Raw genomic sequence first — 24,734 nt, 5'->3', positions numbered from 1 at the left:
TATATATAAAGGAGGAGTGCTGGCTCTCTCAGATGAGAGGGAACCAGTGCAAGAAGCACTGCAATAAAAAATCCAGAGTGTTCTGTCACCTCCAAGAGACCTCACTAGCTCCCAAGCAATGGATCTGAGCCAGAATGAAATGTCTGAAATGACAAACATAGAATTCAGGACATGGATGGCAAAGACCAATACCCAACAACATCATGAGCAAGTTGAATTCCAATACAAAGAAGCCAGAAAAACAGTCCAAGATTTGAAAGACAATATGGCTATATTAAGAAAAAATGAAACAGGGCTCTGGAATTGAAAAATTCACTGCAGGAATTTCAAAATATAGTAGGAAGCTTTAACAACAGACTAGACCAAGCATAATAAAGTGTTTCAGAACTCTAAGGTAGGTCCTTTGAATCAACCCAAATTTGTTTGTTTGAATCAACAAAAATAAAGAAAAAAGATTTTAAAAAATGAACTAAGCCTTCAAGAAATATGGGATTATGTAATGTGACCAAATACATGACTTTTTAGCATTCTCAAGAGAGAAGAGACAGTAAGCAACCTGGAAAATATATTTGAGGACATAATTCAGGAAAATTTCCCCAATCTTGCTAGAGAGGTCAATAGGCAGATACAAGAAATCTAGGGAATTCCTGTGAAATACTATACAACAGGGGTTCCCAACTCCTGGGGCCATGACTGGTACCAGTCCCTGGCCTGTTGAAAACTGGGCCATACAGCAGGAGATGAGCAGGAGGTGAACAAGCACTGCCACCGCAGCTCCGCCTCCTGTCAGATCAGCAGTGGCATTAGATTCTCATAGGAGCGTGAACTCCATTGTGAGCTGTGCATGTGAGGAATCTAAGTTGCACACTCCTTATGAGATGGAACAGTTTCATCCTGAAACCATCCCTGCCACCCCAGTTCATGGAAAAACTGTCTTCCACAAAACTGGTCCCTGGTGCCGAAAAGGTTGAGAACTGCTGCTATACAAGACAACCATTTCCAAGGCACATAGTGATCAGACTATCCAAGGTCAATGTGAAAGAAAAAAATCTTAAAGGCAGCTAGATAAAAAGGGTCATATTACCTATAAAGGGTAATACTATAATATTACCCTTTCATAGTATTAGTGTGAAAACCATCAGACTAAGAACAGACTTCTCAGCAGAAACCCTGCCAGCCAGAAGAGATTGGGGACCATTTCTGGCATTCTTGAAGAAAAGACATGCTAGCCAAGAATTTCATTTCCTGCCAAAGAAAGCTTCATAAACAAAGGAGAAATAAAGTCTTTCCCAGAGAAGCAATTGCTAAGGGGATTCATCACTACCAGACCAGTCCTACAAAAAATGCTTAAGGGAGGTCTAAACATGAAAACAAATGTGTATTTGGCTGTTTTCATGCTTCTAATAAAGACATAACCGAGACTGGGCGATTTACAAAAGAAAGAGGTTTAATGCACTTATAGTTCCACATGGGGAGGCCTCACAATCATGGCAAAAGGCAAAGAGAAGCAAGTCACATCTTACATGGATGGTAGCAGGCAAAGAGAGAGGGCTTGTGCAGGGAGATTCCTCTTTATAAACCCATCAGATCTCATGAGACTTATTCACTATCATGAGAACAGCAAGGGAAAGACCTGCCCCTACGATTCAATTACCTCCCTCCAGATCCTTCCCACAACACAAGGGAATTCAAGATGAGATCTGAGTGGGGACACAGCCAAACCATATCAGAATGATACTTGCTACCACAAAAGTACGTGTAAGCACATAGCCCGTAGACCCTATAAAGCAATGACAGAATTGAGACTAGCCAACATCACTACAACAGGAACAAAATCTCACAAAGCAACATTAACCTTGAGCGTCAATAGTCTAAATGCTCCACTTAAAATAAATAGAGTGGCAAATTGGATAAAAAAAACAAGACTTATCCTTTTGCTATCTTCAAGAGACCCATCTCACATGTAATGACACCCACAGACTCAATGTAAAGAGATGGCAAAAGATCTACTGCACAAATGGAAAACATAAGACAGCAGGGAGTCGCTAGTCTTACATCACATAAAATAGGCCTCAAACCAACAAAAGTAGAAAAGGACAAAGAACAGTATGACATAATGATAAAGGTGTTCAACTCAACAAGAACACTTAACTATCCCAAATATATATACAATTAACATTGGAGCGTTCAGATTTATAATACTATTATTTCTAGACCCGAGAAATGACTTTGACAGCCATGAAATAATAGTGGGGGACTTCAATATCCCACTGACAGCAATAGACAGATAATCAGTGTGGAAAAACAACAAAGAAATTCTGGATTTAAATTTGGTACTCAACCAATCAGACTTAATAGACATCTACAGAATACTCTACCCAACAACCACATAGTATACATTCTTCTCATCTGTGCATGGAACATACTGTAAGACTGACCATGTGCTTGGTCATACAACAAGTCTCAATAAATTCAAAAAAATCAAAATCATAATCAAAAATCAAAATGGAATAAAAATAGAAATCAATTCCAAAGGAACTCTTAAAACTACCCAAATACATGGAAACTAAACAACTTGCTCCTGAATAACTTTCAGGTAAACAACAAAATTAAGGCAGAAATTTAAAAAAAATTCTTTGAAACAAATGAAGATAGAGACACGACATACTAAAACCTCTGGGATGCATCAAAAGCAGTGTTAAGAGGAAAGTTTATAGTTCTAAATGCCTATATCAAGAAGATAGAAAGATCTGAAATTAACAGCCAAGATCAGAGCTAATGGAACTAGGAAAAAACAAACTAAATCCAAAGCTAGCAGAAGAAAAGACACAGCAAAAATCAGGGCAGAACTAAATGAAACTGAGACCAAAAATACTGATTCTTCCAGTTCATAAGCATGGAATGCTTTTCTGTTTGTGTTGTCTATGATTTATTTAAGTAGTATTTAATAGTTCTTCTCATAGAGGTCTTTTACCTGCTTGGTTAGATGTATTCCTAGGTATTTTATTTTTGTGTGTGTGGCTACTGTAAATGAAATTGCATTTCTCTATGGTACTCTCTATGGTCGAGTATCATAGAGAGGATCAACAAAACAAAAGGTCTGTTCTTTGAAAAGGATAAACAAGATCAATAGACCATAATAGATTAACAAAGGAGAGAGAAGCTCCAAATAAGCACAACCAGAAGTGACAAAGGCAATATCACAACCAATCCCACAGAAATATAAAAGATCCTCAGAGACTATTATGAACATCTCTACGTACACAAACTAGAAAATCTAGAAGAAACTGATAAATTTCTGGAAACACATAACCTCCCAGGATTGAATCAGGAAGAAAAAGAAATCCTGAACAAACCAATAGTGAGTAATGGAATTGAACCAGTAATAAAAAACCTGCCAACCAACAAAAGCCCTGGACCAGATGGATTCACAGCCAAATTCTACCAGATGTACAAAGAAAAGCTGGTACCAATCCTACTGAAACTATTTTTAAAAATTTGAGGAGGAGGGACTCCTCCTTAACTCATTCTACTAAATTGGCATCATTATGATACCAAAATCTGGCAAAGACACAACAAAAAAAGAAAACTACAGATCAATACCCTAATGAACATAGATGCAAAAATCCTCAGCAAAATACTAGGAAACTAAATCCAGCAGCACATCAAAAAGTTAATTCACTGTGATCAAGTGGGCTTTATTCCTGGGATGCAAGGATGGTTCAACATGTGCAAATCAAAAAATGTAATTCACCATATAAACAGAATGAAAAACAAAAACCATGTAATCATCTCAATAGATGCAGAAAAAGTAGTCAATACAATCCAAAAGCTCTTTATAATGAAAACCCTCAACAAACTGGGAATTGAAAGAACACACCTCAAAATAATAAAAGCCATCTATGACAGACATACAGCCAACATCCTACTGAATGGACAAGAGGTGGAAACATTCCCCCTAAGAACTAGAACAAAACGAAGATGTTCACTCTCATCACTCCTATTCAACATAGTAATGGAAGTTCTAATCAAAGTAATCAGACAAGAGAAAGAAAAAAAGGGTATCCAAATAGGAAAGGAAGAAGTCAAACTATCTCTCTGCTGATGATATTATTCTATATCTAAAAAACCCTAAAGACCAAAAGTCTAGATTTGATGACTTCAGGAAAGTCTCAGGATACAAAATCAACATACAAAAATCAGTAGCATTTCTATACACCAATAATGTGCAAACTGAGAGCCAAATCAAGAATGCAATTTCATTTACAGTAGCCACACACACACAAAAATAAAATACCTAGGAATACATCTAACCAAGCAGGTAAAAGACCTCTACGAGAAGAACTATTAAATACTACTTAAATAAATCATAGACAACATAAACAGAAAAGCATTCCATGCTTATGAACTGGAAGAATCAGTATCATTAAAATGTGCATCCTTCCCAAGGCAATATACAGATTCAACACTATTCCTATCAAGTTACCAATGTCATTTTTTTTTCACAGAATTAGGAAAAACTGCTCTAAAATTCATATGGAACCAAAAAAGCAGCCCAAATAGCCAAGGCAATCCTGCACAAAAAGAATAAATCTGGAGGCAATCACATTATCCAACTTCAAAGTACACTATGAGGTTACAGTAACCAAAACAGCATGGTACTGGTACAAAAACAGATAAATACACCAATGGAACAGAATAGAAACTTTGAAATGAAGCCACACACCTAAAACTAACTGGTCTTTGACAAAGTCAACAAAAACAAACAATAGGGAAAGAATACCCTATTTAATAAATGATATGAGAAAACTGGCTAACTACATGCAGAAGAATGAAACTGGACCCCTACCTCTCACCATATACAAAAAATAACTCAAGATGAATTAAAGATTTAAATGTAAGACCTTAAACTATAAAAATCCTAGAAGAAAATCTAGAAAATACCCTCTTAGATATTGACCTAGGCAAATAATTTATGCTAAGCCCTCAAAAGCAAATGCAACAAAATTAAAAATTGACAATTGGGGTCTAATTAAATGAAAGAGTTTCTGCACAGCAAAAGAAACTATGAACAGTGTAAACAGACAACCTACTGGATGGGAAAAAAATATTTGCAAACTATGCATCTGATAAAGAACTAATAGCCAGAATCTATGAGGAACTTAAATCAACAAGCAAAAACCAAATAACTTCATTTAAAAGTGGGCAAAGGACATGAACAGATGCTTCTCAAAGAAAGACATCCAAGTGGCCAAGAAACATGAAAAAATGTTCAACATCACTAATCATCAAAGAAATGCAAACCAAAACCACAAAGAAATACTATCTCACACCAGTCAGTATGGTTATTGTTAAAAAAAAGTCACAAAATAACAGATGGTGAGGTTGGAGAGAAAAGGGAATGCTTACACACTGTTGGTGGGAATGCCAATTAGTTTAGCCCCTGAGGAAAACAGCTTGGAGATTCTCAAAGAACTAAAAATAGAATTACCATTCCACCCAGAAATCCCTTTACTCATTATAAATCCAAACGAAAATAAATTGTTGTACCAAAAAAGACACCTGCACTCATATGTTTATCATAGCACCATTCACAATAGCAAAGACATGGAATCAACCCAGGTGCCCATCAACAGTAGATTGGATAAAGAAACTATGGTACATATACACCATGGAATACTACAGAGCCATTACAAAGAACAAAATCATGGCCTTTGCAGCAACATAAATGCGCTGAAGTCCATTATCCTAAGTGAATTAATGCACAAACAGAAAACTATATACCATATGTTCTCACTAATAAGTAGTAGCTCAACATTGAGTACACATGGACACAAAGATGGGAACAATAAATACTTGGGATTCCAAAACTGGGGGTGGGGGTACGGAAGGGTCCAAAACTGGGCAGGGGGTAATGGTGGTGGGTGAAAGGGTTAAAAAACTATCTACCACTGGGTAGTATGTTCACTACTTGGATACTGGGATCACCAGAAACCAAAACCTCAGCATCATGTAACATACCCATGTAACAAACCTGCATACATACCCCCAGATTCTAAAATTTAATAAAACAAACAACGGCAAAAAGAGTATGGGCTTGATGACTGCCAGGCTTGAGCTGCAATTCTAACTCCAATTAGCTTAATGGATCAGGGGCAAATTATTTAACCTATCTTGGCCTCAGTACCTAAGTGGGATACACGTAAAGGCGTTAGCACATACTTGGCAGATGAGACAATAAATTGGGATGGTTATTATATTTTATGCTGGCACCAGTGGTATCTGCAGAGGCTGAGAGACCTCTACAGTCAGGGCCTGGGGGAGAGAAAAAAAGGGGAATGCACTACGAAATATATAGGAAAAGCTTCAGAGGGACAAAGAAGGAAAGATGTCTCTGCAGATACCATCTTTAAGCCAAGGCTTTAAGAATGCTGTGATGGCTCATGCCTATAATCCCAGGAATTTGGGAGGTCAAAGTGGGTGGATCACTTAAGGTCAGGAGTTCAAGACCAGCCTGGCCGAGATGGTGAAACCCTGTCTCCACTAAAAATACAAAAAATTAGCCGGGCGTGGTGGTGGGTGACTGTAATCCCAGCTACTCGGGAGGCTGAGGCAGGAGAACTGCTTGAACCCAGGAGGTGGAGGTTGCAGTGAGCCAAGATCGCGCCACTGCACTCTAGCCTGGGCGACAGAGGGAGACTCTGTCTCAGAAAAGAAGAAGAACAAAAGAATATATAAGAGTAATAAGATGGAGGGACATGCCCAATACTGGTTGGCAGATTTGCATATTTTTGTTGGTTGGTTGGATGGTTGGTTGCCTGACTGACTCATTGAATTATTGAACATTTGCTTTGTACCAAGCTCTAAAAGAGCTGATCAAGACAGAGAAGTGTGGCCGGGTAGGGTGGCTCATGCCTGTAATCCCAGCACTTTGGGAGGCCAAGGCAGGTGGAACACCTGAGGTCAGGAGTTTGAGACCAGCCTGGCCAACATGGAGAAACCCCGTCTCTAATAAAAATACAAAATTAGCTGGGCACAGTGGCACATGCCTGTAATTCCAGCTACTCAGAAGACTGAGTTGGGAGAATCACTTGAAACCAGGAGGCAGAGGTTGCAGTGAGCCAAGATTACGCCATTGCACTCCAGCCTGGGCAACAAGAGCAAGATTCCATCTCGGGGAAAAAAAAAAGTTAACTGGAAATACAACGAGAACTACAAAGAGGTGATTGTTGCTAATTGAATTAAAAGACAAGGGGCTTCATCTAGACTAGAGAGATTAAAGAGAAGCTATATGGAGCAGAGTCCCATTATAAATTCAAAATTTCAATCTTGAAATCTAAGTTAAGCACAGGCAGGGTCAGGACCATTAAGTGACATTAGTAAGAAGTAAACTGCCAACAACAAGGTTTGCAGCGAGATAAACCAAAACAACGTGGACCTCTGACATATATTATACCAGATATGGTCTGCATGGACATTTTGGTCTGGGATAGATTCTATATGTGAGCTCATATGCAGGTATTCAAATCCCCCTTGGAAATGGAAGAGAACTAACATTTCTTTTTATTCATCTAACATCTTATAAGGTAATTATTGTTATCAGAGGAGAGGCAGCCTGGGTTCAAATCCTGACTCTGCTTACCAAAAGCAAAGGCTATAATAAAAACCTCCATCACTTACTGTCAAAATTTATAAGGACATGCTCAGAACCACAGGGCACATTTTTAAGAGTAGAAGGAACACTTAAATAGGAAAAAGGAAGCCCAAAGAACATGGCAGATGAGTTAGAAATGTGAAATTTGACTGGGCCAAAGAAAGAATGAGAAAGTAACTTGCAAGGAGGAACTTTGAAGCTAGTTAGAAAACATCCTTTGGGCCGGGCGCGGTGGCTCAAGCCTGTAATCCCAGCACTTTGGGAGGCCGAGACGGGCGGATCACGAGGTCAGGAGATCGAGACCATCCTGGCTAACACGGTGAAACCCCGTCTCTACTAAAAAATACAAAAAACTAGCCGGGCGAGGTGGCGGGCGCCTGTAGTCCCAGCTACTCGGGAGGCTGAGGCAGGAGAATGGCATAAACCCGGGAGGCGGAGCTTGCAGTGAGCTGAGATCCGGCCACTGCACTCCAGCCTGGGCGACAGAGCGAGACTCCATCTCAAAAAAAAAAAAACATCCTGTGACAGCCTTCTAACAGTAGCACAAGCGAAACGCACGTTGAAAATATGACTGGCTATTCACTAGAAAATGAGTGGGCCACTGGGCATTTGTAAGAGGTGGGAGGGGAGCTGAGTTGAGGAAGATGTTTAGAAATTGGGGAGACCCTGCCAGTAATCTCTGTTTGGGACTTTACTGAGGACCAGGTGACAGAGATTCCCACTGCTAGAGTATATTTTGGCTTCTTGATGTTTCAGAGGCAAGACCTGTTTGCTCCACAGGTCAGTGACCATTTGAGCTGGAAGAGATACTAAAGAACATCTAGACCATGCTTCCTAAATGTGCTCTGTAAAACACTAGCTCTGGTGGATTTTAACAGGTATTTCATAATAGATAATACTTACAGATATAATTCAAAATTTTAGGGAACACATGAATGAGAAATCTTGGGTTACACATCTAAGACAGCAAGAAGCCAACTTGCTCGCTTGAGGATGAACTTCTGATCTAGGATCCATGAGCACTACCCTTATTATGCTTCAATTACATACACCTAAGAAATTATTATTAAGGATGCTACTCTCCTCCAAAAGACTGCACTAACCTTATATTCTTCTAAACTAGGCCAGATCTTTTCTAATTTGTGGTAAACACTGTATGTAACAGTACATCAAGTAACTTGATGAGTATTAAAAGATAAATTACAACTTTCCTCCTCCTTCCTCTCTTCCATGCCTGACTCTACCATTCCCTCCATTCATTCTGTTATAGGAGGAATCAGATCCATTTTGAATCCAACAGAGCCATTCTTCACCAAACCTCATTGATGAACCACCTGGATCTCTGGGGCTACTTGAGGGGGTCAGCCTCAAATTTTAGAATTTTCTGTTCAGGGGATTTCTAGATGTTAAAATTCAGCCTATTACTTCTTTTAAAAAACTTTTAGCACCTAATGGGACCTAAGTCCCAGAAAAGCTAAGTAATACATTTGATGATTTTATTGTCATCATCCTTATCATTATCAGCATCCTCTTTATCATAATGATAGCCATGCAAACATTGAGAATTTGCTATGTCAAAGAATGGTGCTGAGGCCTCTATTTCATACCTGAATAAAGTAGGGCCTAGAGAGGTTAGGTAACTGGCCTGAGGTCACTAAATAGGGCCAGGATTTGAATTCAAATACTCTGACTGCAAGATCCACATTTTAAATCACCAATCTAGTACCTCCACATGATTATTCTACCAGCCAAACCGTTATGGCTCCTATTTTTCTTTGCTCTGCTGCCCCCATTGCTATGAATAATGGAAGGGAAGTAACACAGCTGTATACTACCACATGTGAGGCAATGTGCCTGGCACTTTCTCACTCTTTCCCATCACTACCATTTGGGGTAGGCAGTGTAGATCCACGGAAGACGATAAGGTGTACTTGTTCAATGCCCATCCATCCTGACCCCCTGCCCCAGCTAGCAAATGGCAGAGCCTGGATGTGAAGATCTAGCTTTAAAGCCCACGTTCATTCCAGAACTTCATTAAACTTCACTAAAACTTCCTTAAAAATAGCCAGACAAAGCCTGACAGACTACAGTTTAAGCTAATTCATACATAATGAAGCATGGAGCACTTTTATTATCTTCCACCTCCAGCATCAAGATGGGGTTCTGCTAAATGTTTCTTGGGGTACTGGGGAACACCTGAGGACCCATGAAAGACTGCACAGGTCCCTAACATCACTCACTGATCCTCTTGAGGAAAACGGAAATTGATTTTGATTTACGGTTTGTTGTTCTGAAAGAATTATGGTCATGTCACTCACATCATCTCTCCCCCTCCCCCGACTCCTAATTCCAACACCATGATTTTATTATCTTTTTGGCTTGACAGACTAATAGATGATTTTAATTTCACAGAAGCCCACATACAGAGGGATGACAAGGAAAATATGGGCTAAGCAGAGATCATTTTTAAAACTTAGGCTATGATGATTCGGGGGGAAGTAGATGACATTTTTAAGTACCTAGCTTTAAGGTCTTTCTTTCCATCTTACCAACCTTCCACAGGAATTTGTTCAGGGAGAAAATTGAAAAGCTTTCCACTGCCACTTATGAGCAGAGCTTTCTCCAAGCATTCAATGCTTTCATCTTCTCTTCTCCAGAATAAAATGCTCTTTGGTTAAAGTGGGCTAGAAATGTACATATGGTATTCAAGACAGTTCACTATGGCAACCTCAGTTTTAGAAAACAGGCATTAGGAGGGCCCAGCTTTGAAAACATCAGTAACTATAGTCCCAAGCTCCCTCCCAAACTCACTAAGTTGGGGCTTTAACCAAACTAAAAAAAAAAAAAAAAAAAAAAAAATCATCCTGGAACAAATTAATATAAACAAACACTGCACAAAACAAACTCAATACACAACAATATTGGCTTTAAAAATAAAGCCCTACACACAGAATGAGAACCGCCCTCCCAATTACCTACGTGCCAATTATCCCATGCACTGACTGCTGTTAATTACCTAATTGCTTGTCTGCAGTACATCATTTAATTGTGGTACATTGCTTCTACTGTCCTAATGATCAGAAGGAGAATGTAATTCCCTAGGACCTGGGGAGTGAAACCTTACCTCAGGTTGAAAGGAAAGTACAGCCCAAGTGAAACATTGAGTAAAGAAATAAGGCTGGTTATAAACCAAAGGCAACAAAGTGTGATTTCAGAACCTCCAAGACTGGAGGTGGAAGTAGGGGATGGGCAGTGGGGAGGAGAAAGGGAAAAATATGTATTGAGTGGTTCCTACAGGTACTGTGTCACTTTTTCTTTCTGTTTGTTTTACTGTACGTAAACTTCTCAATAAACCTAATTAGGGCAGCCATAAAAAAGAATGAGTTTGTGTCCTTTGCAGGGACATGGATGAAGCTGGAAACCATCATCCTCAGCAGACTAACACAGGAACAGAAAACCAAACACTAAATGTTCTCACTCATAAGTGGGAGTTGAACAATGAGAACACATGGACATAGGGAGGGGAACATCACACACTGGGGCCTGTCGGGGGGTGGGGGCCAAGGGGAGGGAGAGCATTTGGACAAAAACCTAATGCACGTGGGGCTTAAAACCTAGATGATGGGTCATAGGTGCAGCGAACCACCATGGCACATGTATATACCTAGGTAACAAACCTGCATGTTCCGCACATGTATTTCAGAACTTAAAATATATACATAAAATGTAAAAAACCTAATTAGGAAGGACTTGTACTGCCCCTTCTCACAGACAAGGAAACTGAGGCTCTGAATAGTTAAGTAACTTGCCCAAAGGCACATAGCTGGTCAGCAGTCAAATCAGTATTCAAACCTAGTCCTTAGACTCAAAGCACTGCCCTTTCTAGTGAGTTACTAACAGCATGGCTGGGTTAACCCGCTGCCTAACCAAAGCGAAACATGTCATGCTTCCCACATCCAGCACACCCAGCACACCCAGCTACCTGCTGTGTCCCTGTCACTACGAGGGGGAAATTTGTCACATCTCCCAACCTGGGGTATTACTGTGGTTTTACCATACATGTTTCTGAGTGTACTGGCGGTGGCAAAGGCCACTGGAGAAAGATACTTAGGAGACAACACAAGCCTCCCCTGAAAAGTTAACAGAGTAGAATGCAGAGGCCAAAGAATACCAATATGGGAACAGCTGAGAGCCACCCTTCACTGAGGCTGCCACAGAATGTGACACTGCTTAGCCAGAAGAGCACATGCCAGGTTTGGAATCTGCCACTTATTAACCAGGCAATCTTGGAAAAGGGGTTTTCTTCCTCACAGGGTCCTAGTTTATTCAATTGAGAAATGGGAATGATACGGTAATATCATGAGGCTGTTCCAAAGATGTAATAAGCTGACATACACAAACTGATACAGTGACGTAGCTTGCACAATATCTGGAGTTGGTAATAACTTACTGTTTATAGTCTGCAAAGCTCTGATCACAGCTACAAGATGAAACCAGGCCTGGAGGAAAATGCACGTAGACCTGGCACCCTAGAGAGCCAAGGATTTGATGAGGAAGGCTCTAATTCCCCTTCTTTTCATGAAGAGCCACAAGCCACCTCCCTCAGAAGAAACAATAATGCTATGCTTTTCTTTTGTGCTTCCCTCTAGACTCCCTGTTAACTGACCTAAGATCTCAAAATAGCCTGATTTTTCCCTCCAAGAATGGAACTGGCCAAAACGGTGGGCAATTGCTGACCTCTTCACTGGCAGGAGCTGGAGAGGCAGCAAGGCCAGCAATGGATTCCACTTCTCAGAGTGACTGATCCCTCCTTTGCTGCAAGAGGTGCAGAGAACCTACGGCTAACACCTACCCTACAGAACATTGTGCAGGGCAATAACCCTGCGTGAACAAAGGCAGAGGAACCGCCTTCTTTTTACTTTTCAAAAGGCACAGGATAATAAAGAATAGGGTATCAATCAAGTGTACGGAACAAAATAACAATAACACACAAATGAATTGAGCACTCGCTATGTAGCTTTGCACTCATGTGAGCTCTGCAAATATTATCTTATTTAATGCTTGCAACTACCCTACAAGTTAGACATTTTCATCATCCCCATTTTACAGAAAGGAAACTTTTTTAGCTTATCCGGAATTATAGAAGCAATAAGTGGCAGAAGCAGGACCCAGACCAAAGTCTCACCTGGCTCAGACCTCACAAGCAAGAAAAACTAAAGGTCAAAATGCTGGATTTGCCTCCAGGTTCTGCCTCTTTCATCCTTGTCTGTGCCCTCATGTGGCTTTGGAGGAAATGGAGGAAATCAACAGTTTCTTTCTGAGTTGGGTTCCAAGAGCAGAGCTGAGAGCTAGGTGATGTTCATACCCTTGGATTTAGGGGAAAAGGAATGTGGCTTAGAATACAGAGGCTAGAGTAGGACAGGGAGCTGTGATCAGGAAGGCTTTAGTCAAGGTGTCACTTCTGGCTCCAATTCTTTCATTACCAACCCAGCTCTGTGACCTTTCTATAAAAGGTGAAATGAGGATGTTAGGGAAGTAGGGAAAAGACTGAATGGTTACCAAGTCATCTTCCAGCTCAGAGTCTTTACTGCACATTGGAGAAGATCTGCAAGATCAAGCAACTCCCCAGACAGACGTCAAAGGCACTCTGTTGTCAAGAATCTTAGCAAATAAAACACTTAATTTTGCCAAGATAGAAACAGCTACAACAATACACTTCACTTTACCAGGAAAAAAAATAGCTACAAGAATAATTCATGCATGTAATGTTCTTGTCTTCCATGCCCTACGTAACTACAAATTAATTCTCAGAAGGACACAAGAGACTACAATGGCAATACCAAAATGACAAGCCTCTTTTTTTTTTTTTTTCCAAAAAAGAATGGCTACCTCTTTACACAAAGGCTTTCACTAAAATTCCTTTGGATCCATACCAGACTCATACATAGTCACTCACAGCTGGAAGGAAATTTGCAGGTCAGTTAGTCTGACTCTCCAACAGTTGCCTAAGTCCCTTCCACAATGTTTCTGAGTATGGGTACCTAGGAGATGCCTAAGTACCCTCATAATAATGAACTTGATACACTCAAAGCAGCCTATTTCATTTTTTTGGGAGTTCTGATTTTTTTTCAAAAGACTTTTTATACTGTGCCAAAATCTGTCTATAATTTTGGTTCTTCCTCTGTACCCTGTGGCTATAAAAACTCCTTCACAACAGCCCTTCAAAAATGTAGCCCCTGAGTCTTCTCTTCTGCAGAGCTATCACTCTGTACTTACAGAAAAAACCTGACCACTGAGGTGTCATTGTTTTTGTTGTCATTCTTGTGTTTTTTTTAAAGACAGATTTACTTGAGCCACAATTATTCCAAGAAGATTACTCCTCCAAATAACCCAAACTGCGTATTTTTTCAACCTATATTATCAGCAACACTGAAAGCTGATTATAATCAACTTGCTTTCACAGAAAGAAGGAATACATCAAAAAATAGACTATAAGAGAATCCACTTGGCTAAATGTATCACCAGCAAGCATCCATGTTTCCAACCAACAGATCAACCAGGAAGAACATTGGATGCACATTTCTCCACCACCGCCCACCCTCCACTAGAATTTAAATGGCCGGGTTTCAAACCACAGAACTATAAAAACCATCTCGCCACAATCTTGCGTTTTATAATGTGGAAGTTGAGGCCCAGAGATCCCATCTGTTTCTCCTTGCCATTCTCAAACTTTTATTAATTCTAGGCACCCCACACTTGGTTATGCACTGAGGATACTAAGGTACCAAGCCCTTGCCTTCACAGGTCTCTGTGCAGGGACCCACAAGATAGTCCAAGGGATTTAAAACAGGTTGAGGAATATTGCTGGGGTAGCCCAGTGACAGGCATTGGAACCTTGCACAAAGGACTTAGAAGACAAAGGGTTGTTTCCTTTCTCCAGACTTTGTGCAAATTGTCCCTCCCAGTAGATCATTAGTCCCTTCTGTTTGGCAAACTCGTTCTTTGGACTCAGCTCAGGTATCACCCCTGACAATTAATCCTTGACTCCCTTTAGCTGTCCGCCTCCTTTATGCTCCCATAAAACCTTGTTCAAATCACAATCACTGTACTTACCATCTTCTACGCAATTATCTTTCTTGTGTTAACTTTTCTATTAGACTTTAGGTTCCTGGAGATAGGGAACTGAGTATCATTGGGTTTTATAAGTCTAGTCTAGTTCAGTTGGTACAATACTGGGTTTGATGAATAAAAAAGTAAACATTTCAGCAGTTTTTAGGGCTAACAGGGGTTTGTCACATACAGAAAAGAATTCCAGGTTGGGAAAGCAGCAGGCAGAGACACAGCACTCTGAAGGGGTGTCGTGTGCTTGGAGAACTGTGTGGAATTCTCATGGTGGCAATTCACGGTGGGAAGGGTGGGCATAGAGAGAAGTTGAGGTCAGGGCTCAGGGGTTAAGTTTGGGCCAGATGTGGACAACCACATACACCATGCTGAAATGTACAGATAATATCCTTTCGTCAGGTAGGAGAGTGACAGATCAGATTTTTAAGGTTAGTCAAGCAGCCATAAGAAGGAAGCACTCCACTGAGGGCAGACATGAGGCAGGAAGGTGAATTTGGAGCCCACTGCATGATCCAGCTAGGGCATGAGGAAGGTTTTTAATGAAGAGCTTTGTGTCCTGAGAATTCTGTGGGGGCCTTGAGGATGAAGGCAAAGTACTGACTTAGATTTGAGAGCTTAAATAGAACCAACAGGATCTGATGAGTAACACGAGGCTTCAGAGAGGGAAAAGCAGCATCAACGTTGATGCCAGGGTTTCCCAGGACAAATTAGACAATGTAAATAGGAACCATGAGACAAGAAGCAGGTTGGGGAAAAGATTAAGTAGTCATTTTAGGAAAGATTCCTATGACAACCTTTCCATGATTTCTCCAGGTGCAGAGCTATCTTATTATTGTTTTAACCAAAAGAGTTAGAGAGACGAAGTGCAAGAAAATCTGTCGTAAAAACCCCAAAAGTATGAGACCAATACTTTAATCCTCACAGAGACAGATGGAGCAGTTCTGATGATTTGAGAGTGGAAGAAACAACTTAAGGTGAAAAATCTTCTGGTTCTTAAACCACCAATCATTTCTCAACCAGTTTAGTTGGCAGTTGCATGCAAAATATTCTCTAGACGAACAAATTCCATGTCTCTCTTATTCTCTGGACCCAACTAAGTCATTTTCATATCTGTTAAAAAATTATCATTACTAGCTGACAGGCTAATGGCTTCACACTACTCAGCAAATCCCAGTCACCGCAGAGAATTCAGTTTGCAGTAATTAAGTGGCCCCACAGAGCCATTTTGCTGACTAGCAACCTCACGCTTTACTCATCTTTTCAAAATGCTAGGAGCTCTAGATATTGATGAGGGGAAAAAAAAAAGCCACATCCCTGCCCCCAGCACACACATGAATAAATCCCTTCTGCACCAAAATGGATCCATCTTCTAATCTAGCAACATCCCCTCTCTCCACCATTTTATAGCAAAAGCCCCGCGGAGCAAACAACAAACAGAACCTCTTTAGAACCAATTACTCTACTTAAATAAACAGCAAAGGGACTTTTCTGGTCACAGTGATTATCCAAAGTGCACAGGGACTGTTCTTTGTAGAAAATAACTGAAACTTTTAACTCACCCTCTTCCTCAGGTTGTATGTCAGAATCAGGTTCCGGGAGAAGGAATGGGAGAAGGCTGTGTAGAATTCCAGCACTTTCTGCAGGGCATCCCGCTTGATCACATGCAGATCACAGTAGGTCAGGGCCCTCACATTGGCACAGGACTGGGCAAGGGTGGCTTCCTTCCAGAACACATCTCCAAACACGTCTCCTTTTCCTAAGGAGAGAAGGTGGTCATGAGGAACGTGTTGGCCAGGAGAGGTCTCCCCATCCAGCTGGCTTCCCTCTATTCCCCAGAACTGCTGTCCATTCAGCATTCTGCAAATTGGGCTCAGAAAAGGCAAACACTATTTTAACGTGAACCTTAACAACGTGCAGTTTAAGGAATGTTTAAGTAGCAGTTAACACATGCCAAAGTTTAATCACTTTGAAATCATTTATGTCACCTCCTCGAAGGGTTATCTTGATCATCCTATCCAAAACAGGACACACACGCCCATTATTCTGTATCACACCCCTTTTCTCCCCCATAACACTAATCATAATCTTTCATTATATTACTTGTTCACTGGTTTATTGCATGTCTTTCAACTTGATAGCTCATGTGTCTTATTCATCCACATAACACAGTGCCTGCACATGGTAGGAGCTCAACCAATATTTATAGGCAGAAGGAAAGAACGGAGGTAGACTGTGGTGGGTCTATACTAGTGTGACTGAGAGGTGAATATTTAAGGGAGCATGTGGACTCTTCATCAGCGATCTAATGAGCAAGAGAGGTCTCTCTCTGGGATGATTCACATGGAAGAAGTCAGACAGAGTTCTTTCCTTACCACAGTGTGTCCACCACCCTAAGGTTTATGTTTGTATGGTGCCTCTTTCTCATCCTCTCTCCCATACCTCCTTCCAGAGCATGTTCCTTACCCTTGCTAAATGTCCTCCTGGTGGTATAAAAATATGGGCCCTATATAAATGGCATCTCCAGGATCCTCTCTATCCCTAGCATTCCACAAGAATACGTTTAATAAGTCAATAGAATAATGCTATGGACTGAATGTGTGTGCCCCTCCCCCTTAATTCATATGTTAAAATCCTAACCCTCAGTGCAATGATATCAGGAAGCGAAGCCTTTGGAAGGTAATTAAGTCACGGGGGTGGAGTGTCTCATAAATGGGATTAATGTCCTAATAAAAGGGACTCCTAAGAGCTCTCCTGTGCTCTTTCTATCATGTGAGGATACAATGAGAAGTAGGCAGTCTGCAAACCAGAAAGGGGCCCTCACCAGAACCTGACAATGCCGGCCCCTGGTCTCAGACTTCCAGCTTCCAGAACTGACAGAAATAAATTTCTGTTGTTTATAAGTTACCCAGTCTATGGTATTTTGTTATAGAAGCCCAAATTAAGACAAGTGCTAATCCCATATAGCTATATTCTGGGTCAAAGCTTTATCAGTCGTCTTTAACCATCTGCTTTTCACACCTAGGGATATTCTTCCTACCTTTGCCAGCAAGCAACATTTTAACATATGTCAAATGCAAAGCCTAATTCATTTCTGGCATAGCCTCTGGTTATAAATAGTTTAAAATGTTGTTTATCTTGCCTCTAAATTTTCAGCACAATAAACACAAATTTGAATCCCCAGGGAGCCAACGAGGAGTATGCAGGAGGAAGGGAAAAATGCTACCAAGGGTGAAAAGTAATGTATTCAAGGGAGTTGTCAGCCTGTGCATCCAGATCGGCCAAGCTCCACAGCTGAAATCAAAGGACCTGTAGCTCAGTGTGTTTAACAGGCCAGCTGTTTTCCTGATTAAAGCTAAGGAGGTAATTATACTTCCAAGTACATGGATAGAACTTGACTTTACCTCAAACATCAAAAAGTGTCCATTCTAAGTATGTAAGATAGCTGTGGGCACAGCCTTCCCTAAGCACCTCCAAAATGTGAGCTGAAAAACATTTATACTAGACATATTACTTCACAGTTCTCTATGTGTTTGTGGTTCTAATTTACGAAGATGGTTTTACTGAGTCAATGTGAATAGGATACATACTTGGGGTAGCTTCTAGGCAAATACGTCTTTAAAACTGTGCTACTTAGATTCCCTAAGTTCTTTTTTCAAACATCTGTAACATAGGTGGCTCATTTAGGGCTAGGGTCAGTAAAGGGGAATGTTTCTCTCTGTAGGACGCTAACTGGCTTCCACGGAAATAGGCTCATTTATTGTGTACTCCCCAGTACTCAGTTCTAACCAACAAGGCTGGCCAATTCATTTGTAAATATTATATGTATTAAGCATTCTATAACCTCCCTACACTGCCTACAATGGCTTATGCACCCTTCATATTTGTGTCATCTTGTTCCTCAAGGGAATGTCCTTCCTCTAGAACATTATGGTAGGTAGTTAAAAATAGGCCCTACCCATTCTTTTCTCCGCAGTACACACATGCTGCAACTCCCATCAAGAGGTGAAGTCTAATTCCCTCCCCTTGAATCTGGACTGGCCTTAGTCACTCCCTGGCCTCAACCAATAGAATGTGGAAGAAGCGATGTTCTGGGATTTTGAGTCAAGGTCATAAGAAGCCTTGCAGCCTCCGCCTGGATCTCTGAGAACACTCATTCTTGGGACTGTCCCTCTTGGAACCCAATCAACAAGTGAGAAGCACAAGCCACACAAGGGGTCACATGTGTGTGCTGGGGCCCACAGCCCAGCTGAGCTCTCAGCTGACAGTCTCAACTGCCAGTCATGTCAAGAAGCCATCTTAGTTGTCCTGCTCAGTCCAGCCTTCAGATGACTACAGCCCCAGTCAATGCCTGACTGCACCAACACGTGGGAAGTGCAAGTGACAACCAACCAGCTGAGCTAAACAACCCACAGAATGGAAGAGACAATAATAAGTTTCTTAAGCCATTAAATGTAGGAGTGGTTTGCTACACAGCAATAGAGAGCCAGAATACACAGAATCATGGAGCTTGAGACCAGTCTGGGCAACAAAGCAAGACATCACCTTTACAAAAAAATGAAAAATAGCTGGGCATGGTGGCATGCACCTGTAGTTCCAACTACTCACGAGGCTGAGATGGGAGGATTGCTTGAACCCAGGAGTCCAGGAGTTTGAGACTGCAGTGAGCTATAATTGGGCACTCCAGCCTGGGCTACAGAGCAAGACCCTGTCTCAAAAAAATTACCTGCTAGGTTATGTAATATTCCAGCAGAACATCACAAATCATCCCAACTCTGAGCTAGCATCCCCCTCTTCCTTCCCTGAAAGAACTATACAAGACAGAGCAAGGGGTGGCTCTAAGAGGGGCAGATTTTCCTCTGGAAGCGTTTGAATATCTGTGAGAAAATGTAGAATGTATAAAACCTGCAGTCTCCTATTGGGATGAAATGTGTTATAAGCCAGCACTATTGAGAGTAGAAGCTAGTTGATAATCTTGCCTGATTTGTATTAAGATTACTTCATCTAAACAAGACCCAATACATGAGTGTTATACTTTTCAGATGAATTTGGGAGTCATTTTTCTAATTACAAAAGAAACTATTAGGTAAAACAGTAGCACTGCATGCGCATGTAATTATAAATATATCTATAAAATTTCAGTTTATAAGCAACTCTTCAGGGGCATACCTATTGCATAAAATGAGGGGCAACCATATTGTGGTTGGAATACACCATGAAATAAATGCATCTGTAGAAATGACAATATTCCCATTATGAAACATTTTCCAATCACAGGTTTTGACAGAAAAAATAAATGGAGGGTAGTTCCTACTACAAAAAGTATTTCACGGTAAGATAATCATGATTAATCTGTAGGGTCTAAGAGTCTCAGTATTGTCAAAACTTGAGTTGATTTTCAACCCAAATTGAAAATCATATAACTTTACTTCCTGTCAAGGCGGTAGTTTTGGTATAAATTATCTGTTAGTGAGATTTAAGAATGTAATATCAGAGGACCTGTCAGATCCAAAACAAACTCAGGATTATTCTGGCAAATGCGAAATCTTTTTATGACACACATAACTTGGGAGAACTGTCAAGGGGAAGGAGACAGAACATTTGGCAAGCTGCTCATAAGTTACACACAATGCTGGAAATAATGAGTTCCCAGGTCAGGGTTGCAAATCAGAAGCCCGGACAAGTACTACACCCACATTTGTTTCTCATTTGCCAGTGTGTGAAATGATCATTCACTCAAGAACAAAAGGTACCCCAATGCACTCAGCAATCAAGCTACTGGAGGCAATCAGCCTATTGATTTATTTATTACACTGAGGCTCTGGGTGCAGAATGTTAAAACCTAATGTTCCAAGTCTCTAAAATACTAACATTCTAAGAGGACATTCTGAGCTGGGGGGAAAAAAAAGAGGGAAGTAAGGAAAGGCAGGCTAATTAAAACTCCAGGCAAACATCTCAGTAATAATTAATCCTCCTCCTCCTCCCCTCAATTATATGCAGCTGTCTTTACTGAACCTCTAATTCTGCAGTGGACTCTAAACAGCCCTATGGGGTACCAACATAGGACTGAAGAACATCCACAAAACATAGCTGGGAAGTGGGACACAGGACTGAGGTGGCACAGGGCCAGGGAGGGGCACAGCACAGAAGAAAACCAAGTCCCTGCAGGCAATTTGGTTTAATGAAGGGCAAAGGCTAGAACAGTCAGCCACTTGAGGAAACTGAAGGGGGGTGAGTGGGGTGAAATGGGATTACCAGGGTGAATTCAAGAGATGCTGGAACTCTGGGACCCTGGAAGGATCAATAGCCTTCCTGAGGTTAAAGAGTTGCAAGGAAGCAATTCTGATCTGAACTCTACAACTAAGTCTTGGAACCCTCGAGAGAAGGCACTGTCTATTCAAAGACAGGCTCTGAGTGAGCTTGGCAGACCTGGGAAATCAGAAAAAAATGAAATTTCTGGCTGCTTGTCTTCACTATTCCCTATTATATGCTCTTTTAAGGACAATCTCACAGTGTTATAATGTACTCCACAAAATATAATTCTAATATTAAACTCACTATCTGCTATTAAGATCATTATTTCTAGACCCAACCAATTTAAACAAATTCATTCAGTCATTCATGCAACTTTTGCCAGGCACGGTTCTAGGGGCTGAGGTGTAACAGCAGAACAGCAGATGCAGTGAGGGAAGGAGATGCAGGTGACTATAATGTGTTAGGGCCTATAACAAGGGAGAGTCCAGGAGGTGTATCCAGCTCAAGTTCAAGGGATAAGGGAAGTCTTCCAAGATTTGATGTCTGAGTCGCAACCTGCAGGATGAGTTCAAGTTAAGCAGCATAAAGCTGAAGCATGGAGATGATTCCAGGCAGAGGGATCAGCATGAGCAACGCCTTAAGGCACAAAGATCTGCCTCTTTAGCAAAACTGAAAAGCTATGGCCAGGCGTGGTGGCTCACACCCATAATCCCAGCACTTTGGGAGGCCGAGGTGGGTGGATCACGAGGTCAGGAGATCAAGACCATTAGCTAACACAGTGAAACCCCGTCTTTACTAAAAACGCAAAAAAAAAAAAAAAAAAAAATTAGCCGGGCATGGTGGTGGTGGTGGGAGGCTGTGGCAGGAGAATTGCGTGAACCCGGGAGGCAGAGGTTGCAGTGAGCTGAGATTGCACTCCAGTCTGGGTGACAGAGCGAGACTCCGGCTCAAAACAAAACAAACAAAACAAAAAAAACTGAAAAGCCATTTGGAAGCCTCAGAACCACCCCGTATTTTGAATTATCTGTTCCTTCATTCACCTGTAGAAATGAGAGTTATATTTTGTAATCCTTGGAGGAAAGTGCCTGGTTTCCTTATTTGGCAGCAAACTCACCTCAGCACCTTCCACACTGTACACTGAGAGTGAGAAACACCGGCTTGTTGAGTGAGTAGCTCTTTAAAGGTTTAGATCCACTACTCTGTTGGGGGCTTCTCTGGGAGGCTGAGAGAGGTGCCAGAAACACGGAGTACAGTAAGGTTTGCCCTCCTCCCCCTACCCCACTGCCTTTACTCCTCTTCCCTAGGGTATCAGGAAGTCCTTTGTCCTTATGCCATTTCAGGACAAGAGGGGTTTTTTCACTCACTTCATCAGGATGATGAAATGCAGCTGCAGAGACCTGACATAGCTGAGAGAGGCTCTGAGGAAGGGGCATCCTCTCTCCTGGCCCAAGAGAAAAACTGCTTAAAAGACAGATAAAGGGAGCTGGGTTAATCTTTCCAGGAAAGCCCTAAGCAGAATGTGTGCATACTCACTGACTAGATAGCTCAGGAAGACAACGACAAGGGCTCAGTTCTCAGACCACCTGGATTATACCACATACCAGGCCCTCTCTTCAGTTAGTGAAGCCATGACTAACACAAAAAGAGAATATGCCCAAATCTCCTCCTCCCCAGTACTGCCTCAACACGTTTCCCAATAACTTGATCATCTATTCTTTCAATATGAGTTTTGGGGCCAGACAAGCTGGCTGCAAGCCCAGGTTCAACCCATCAAGGGCTCGTGCTGGCCTCTGCTGGACTTCTCCTCCCACTCCCTGCCCTCCAGTCACATTGGGAGTCTTGGAGTCCCTCTAAGTTTGGCTCCTGTCTCACATTAGGGTTTTCCCCGCACTGTCTAGACACTTCACCCTACACCTTGGCCTGGATGATGCCTGCTCATCCTTCAAAATATGCCTACACCTCCTCTCTGATCCCTTGAGCAGAGTAGCTCCGTATTATGTATGTCCTCTTCACTCTATGTTTCCCCCTGGAAACACCCATTGTACTTGGAACTGCTGCATACCCAGCACTGTCTCTGGTACATGGCAGGCACTCAATGGTTGTTGAATGTATACGTAAACGAACAGCACTGGGCATCTTACTGAATCTCTCTCAGTCTCAGTTTACTCAACTATAAAATGTGGCTAATCATACCAACCTGCTATGGTCTGAATATTTGTGTCCCTGCCCCCTCAAATTTACATGCTAAAACCCTAACTGCCAATACAGTGGTATTTGGAGGTGACATCTGTAGGTGGTAACTGGATCATGAAGAAAGAACCTTTATGATTAAGATGACTGCCCTGGCCGGGCACAGTGGCTCACACCTGTAATCCCAGCACTTTTTGAGGCCAAGGGGGGCAGATCACTTGAGGTCAGGAGTTTGAGACCAGGCTGGCCAACGTGGTGAAACCCCGTCACTACTAAAAATGGAAAAACTAGCCAGGTGTGGCAGCGAGCACTTGTAATCCCAGCTACTCAGTAGGCTGAGGCAGCAGAATGGCTTGGACTCAGGAGGCGGAGACTGCAGTGAGTCGAGATTGTGCCATTGCATTCCAGCCTGGGCAACAACAGTGAAACTCCATCTCAAAAAAAAAAAAAAAAAAAGAGCGGGGCGCGCCCAAGATGGCCAAATAGGAACAGGTTCAGCCTCCAGCTCCCAGTGTGAGCAACACAGAAGATGGGTGACTTCTGCATTTTCAACTCAGATACAGGGTTCATCTCACTGGGGCATGTCAGACAGTTGGTGCTGGTCTGCAGGTGCAGCCCGACCAGAGAGAGGTGAAGCAGGGCGAGGCATCGCCTCACCTGGGAAGCGCAAGGGGGAAGAGAATTCCTTTTCCTAGCCAAAGGAAATTGAGACACACAACACCTGGAAAATCAGGTAACTCCCACCCTAATACTGCACTTTACCAAGCATCTTAGCAAACGGCACACCAGGAGATTAGATCCCACACCTGGCCCAGAGGATCCCATGCCCACGGAGCCTCCCTCATTGCTAGTACAGCAGTGTGAGATCTAACTGCAAGGCAGCAGCGAGGCTGGGGGAGGGGCACCCGCCATTGCTGAGGCTTAAGTAGGTAAACAAAGCCACCAGGAAGCTCGAATTGGGTGGAGCCCACCACAGTTCAATGAGGCTGGCCTGCCTCTGTAGACTCCTCCTCTGGGGAGAGGGCATAGCTAAACAAAAAGGAGCAGCAACCTTGGCAGAGGTAAATGCCCCTGTCTGACAACTCTGAAGAGAGCAGTGGATCTCCCAGCATGGAAGTTGACATCTGAGAACGGACAGACTGCCTGCTCAAGTGGGTCCTGAGTAGCCTAACTGGGAGACATCCCCCACTAGGTGCAGACCGACACCCCACACCTCACACGGTGAGGTACATCCCTGAGACGAAGCTTACAAAGCAAGAATCGGACAGCAACACTCGCTGTTCAGCAATATTCTATCTGCTACAGCCTCCACTGATGATACCCAGGCAAACAGGGTCTGGAGTGGACTGCAAGCAAACTCCAACAGACCTACAGCTGAGGGTCCTGACTGTTAGAAGGAAAACTAACAAACAGAAAGGATACCCACACCAAAACCCCATCAGTACGTCACCATCATCAAAGACCAAAGGCAGATAAAACCACAAATATGGGGAAAAAGCAGGGCAGAAAAGCTGGA

At 42.0% G+C, this 24,734-nt stretch overlaps 1 protein-coding gene across 2 annotated transcripts in view; it reads right to left on the bottom strand.

Moving 5' to 3' along the window:
* The window catches only part of KCNH1 (potassium channel, voltage gated eag related subfamily H, member 1), a 468,531-nt gene that overhangs the window by 80,507 nt on the left and 363,290 nt on the right, over window positions 1-24,734 (bottom strand). For both annotated transcript variants that reach the window (XM_011975802.1, XM_011975801.1), the window contains exon 10: window positions 16,336-16,532. In XM_011975802.1, coding sequence (XP_011831192.1) covers window positions 16,336-16,532 — 197 coding nt within the window. The remainder of the gene's footprint in view (window positions 1-16,335; window positions 16,533-24,734) is intronic.

This window comes from Mandrillus leucophaeus, unplaced genomic scaffold (assembly GCF_000951045.1).
Source record: "Mandrillus leucophaeus isolate KB7577 unplaced genomic scaffold, Mleu.le_1.0 Scaffold159, whole genome shotgun sequence".
In the NCBI taxonomy this organism is placed as follows: domain Eukaryota; kingdom Metazoa; phylum Chordata; class Mammalia; order Primates; family Cercopithecidae; genus Mandrillus; species Mandrillus leucophaeus.
This window is presented reverse-complemented; position numbering and strand designations above follow the sequence as displayed.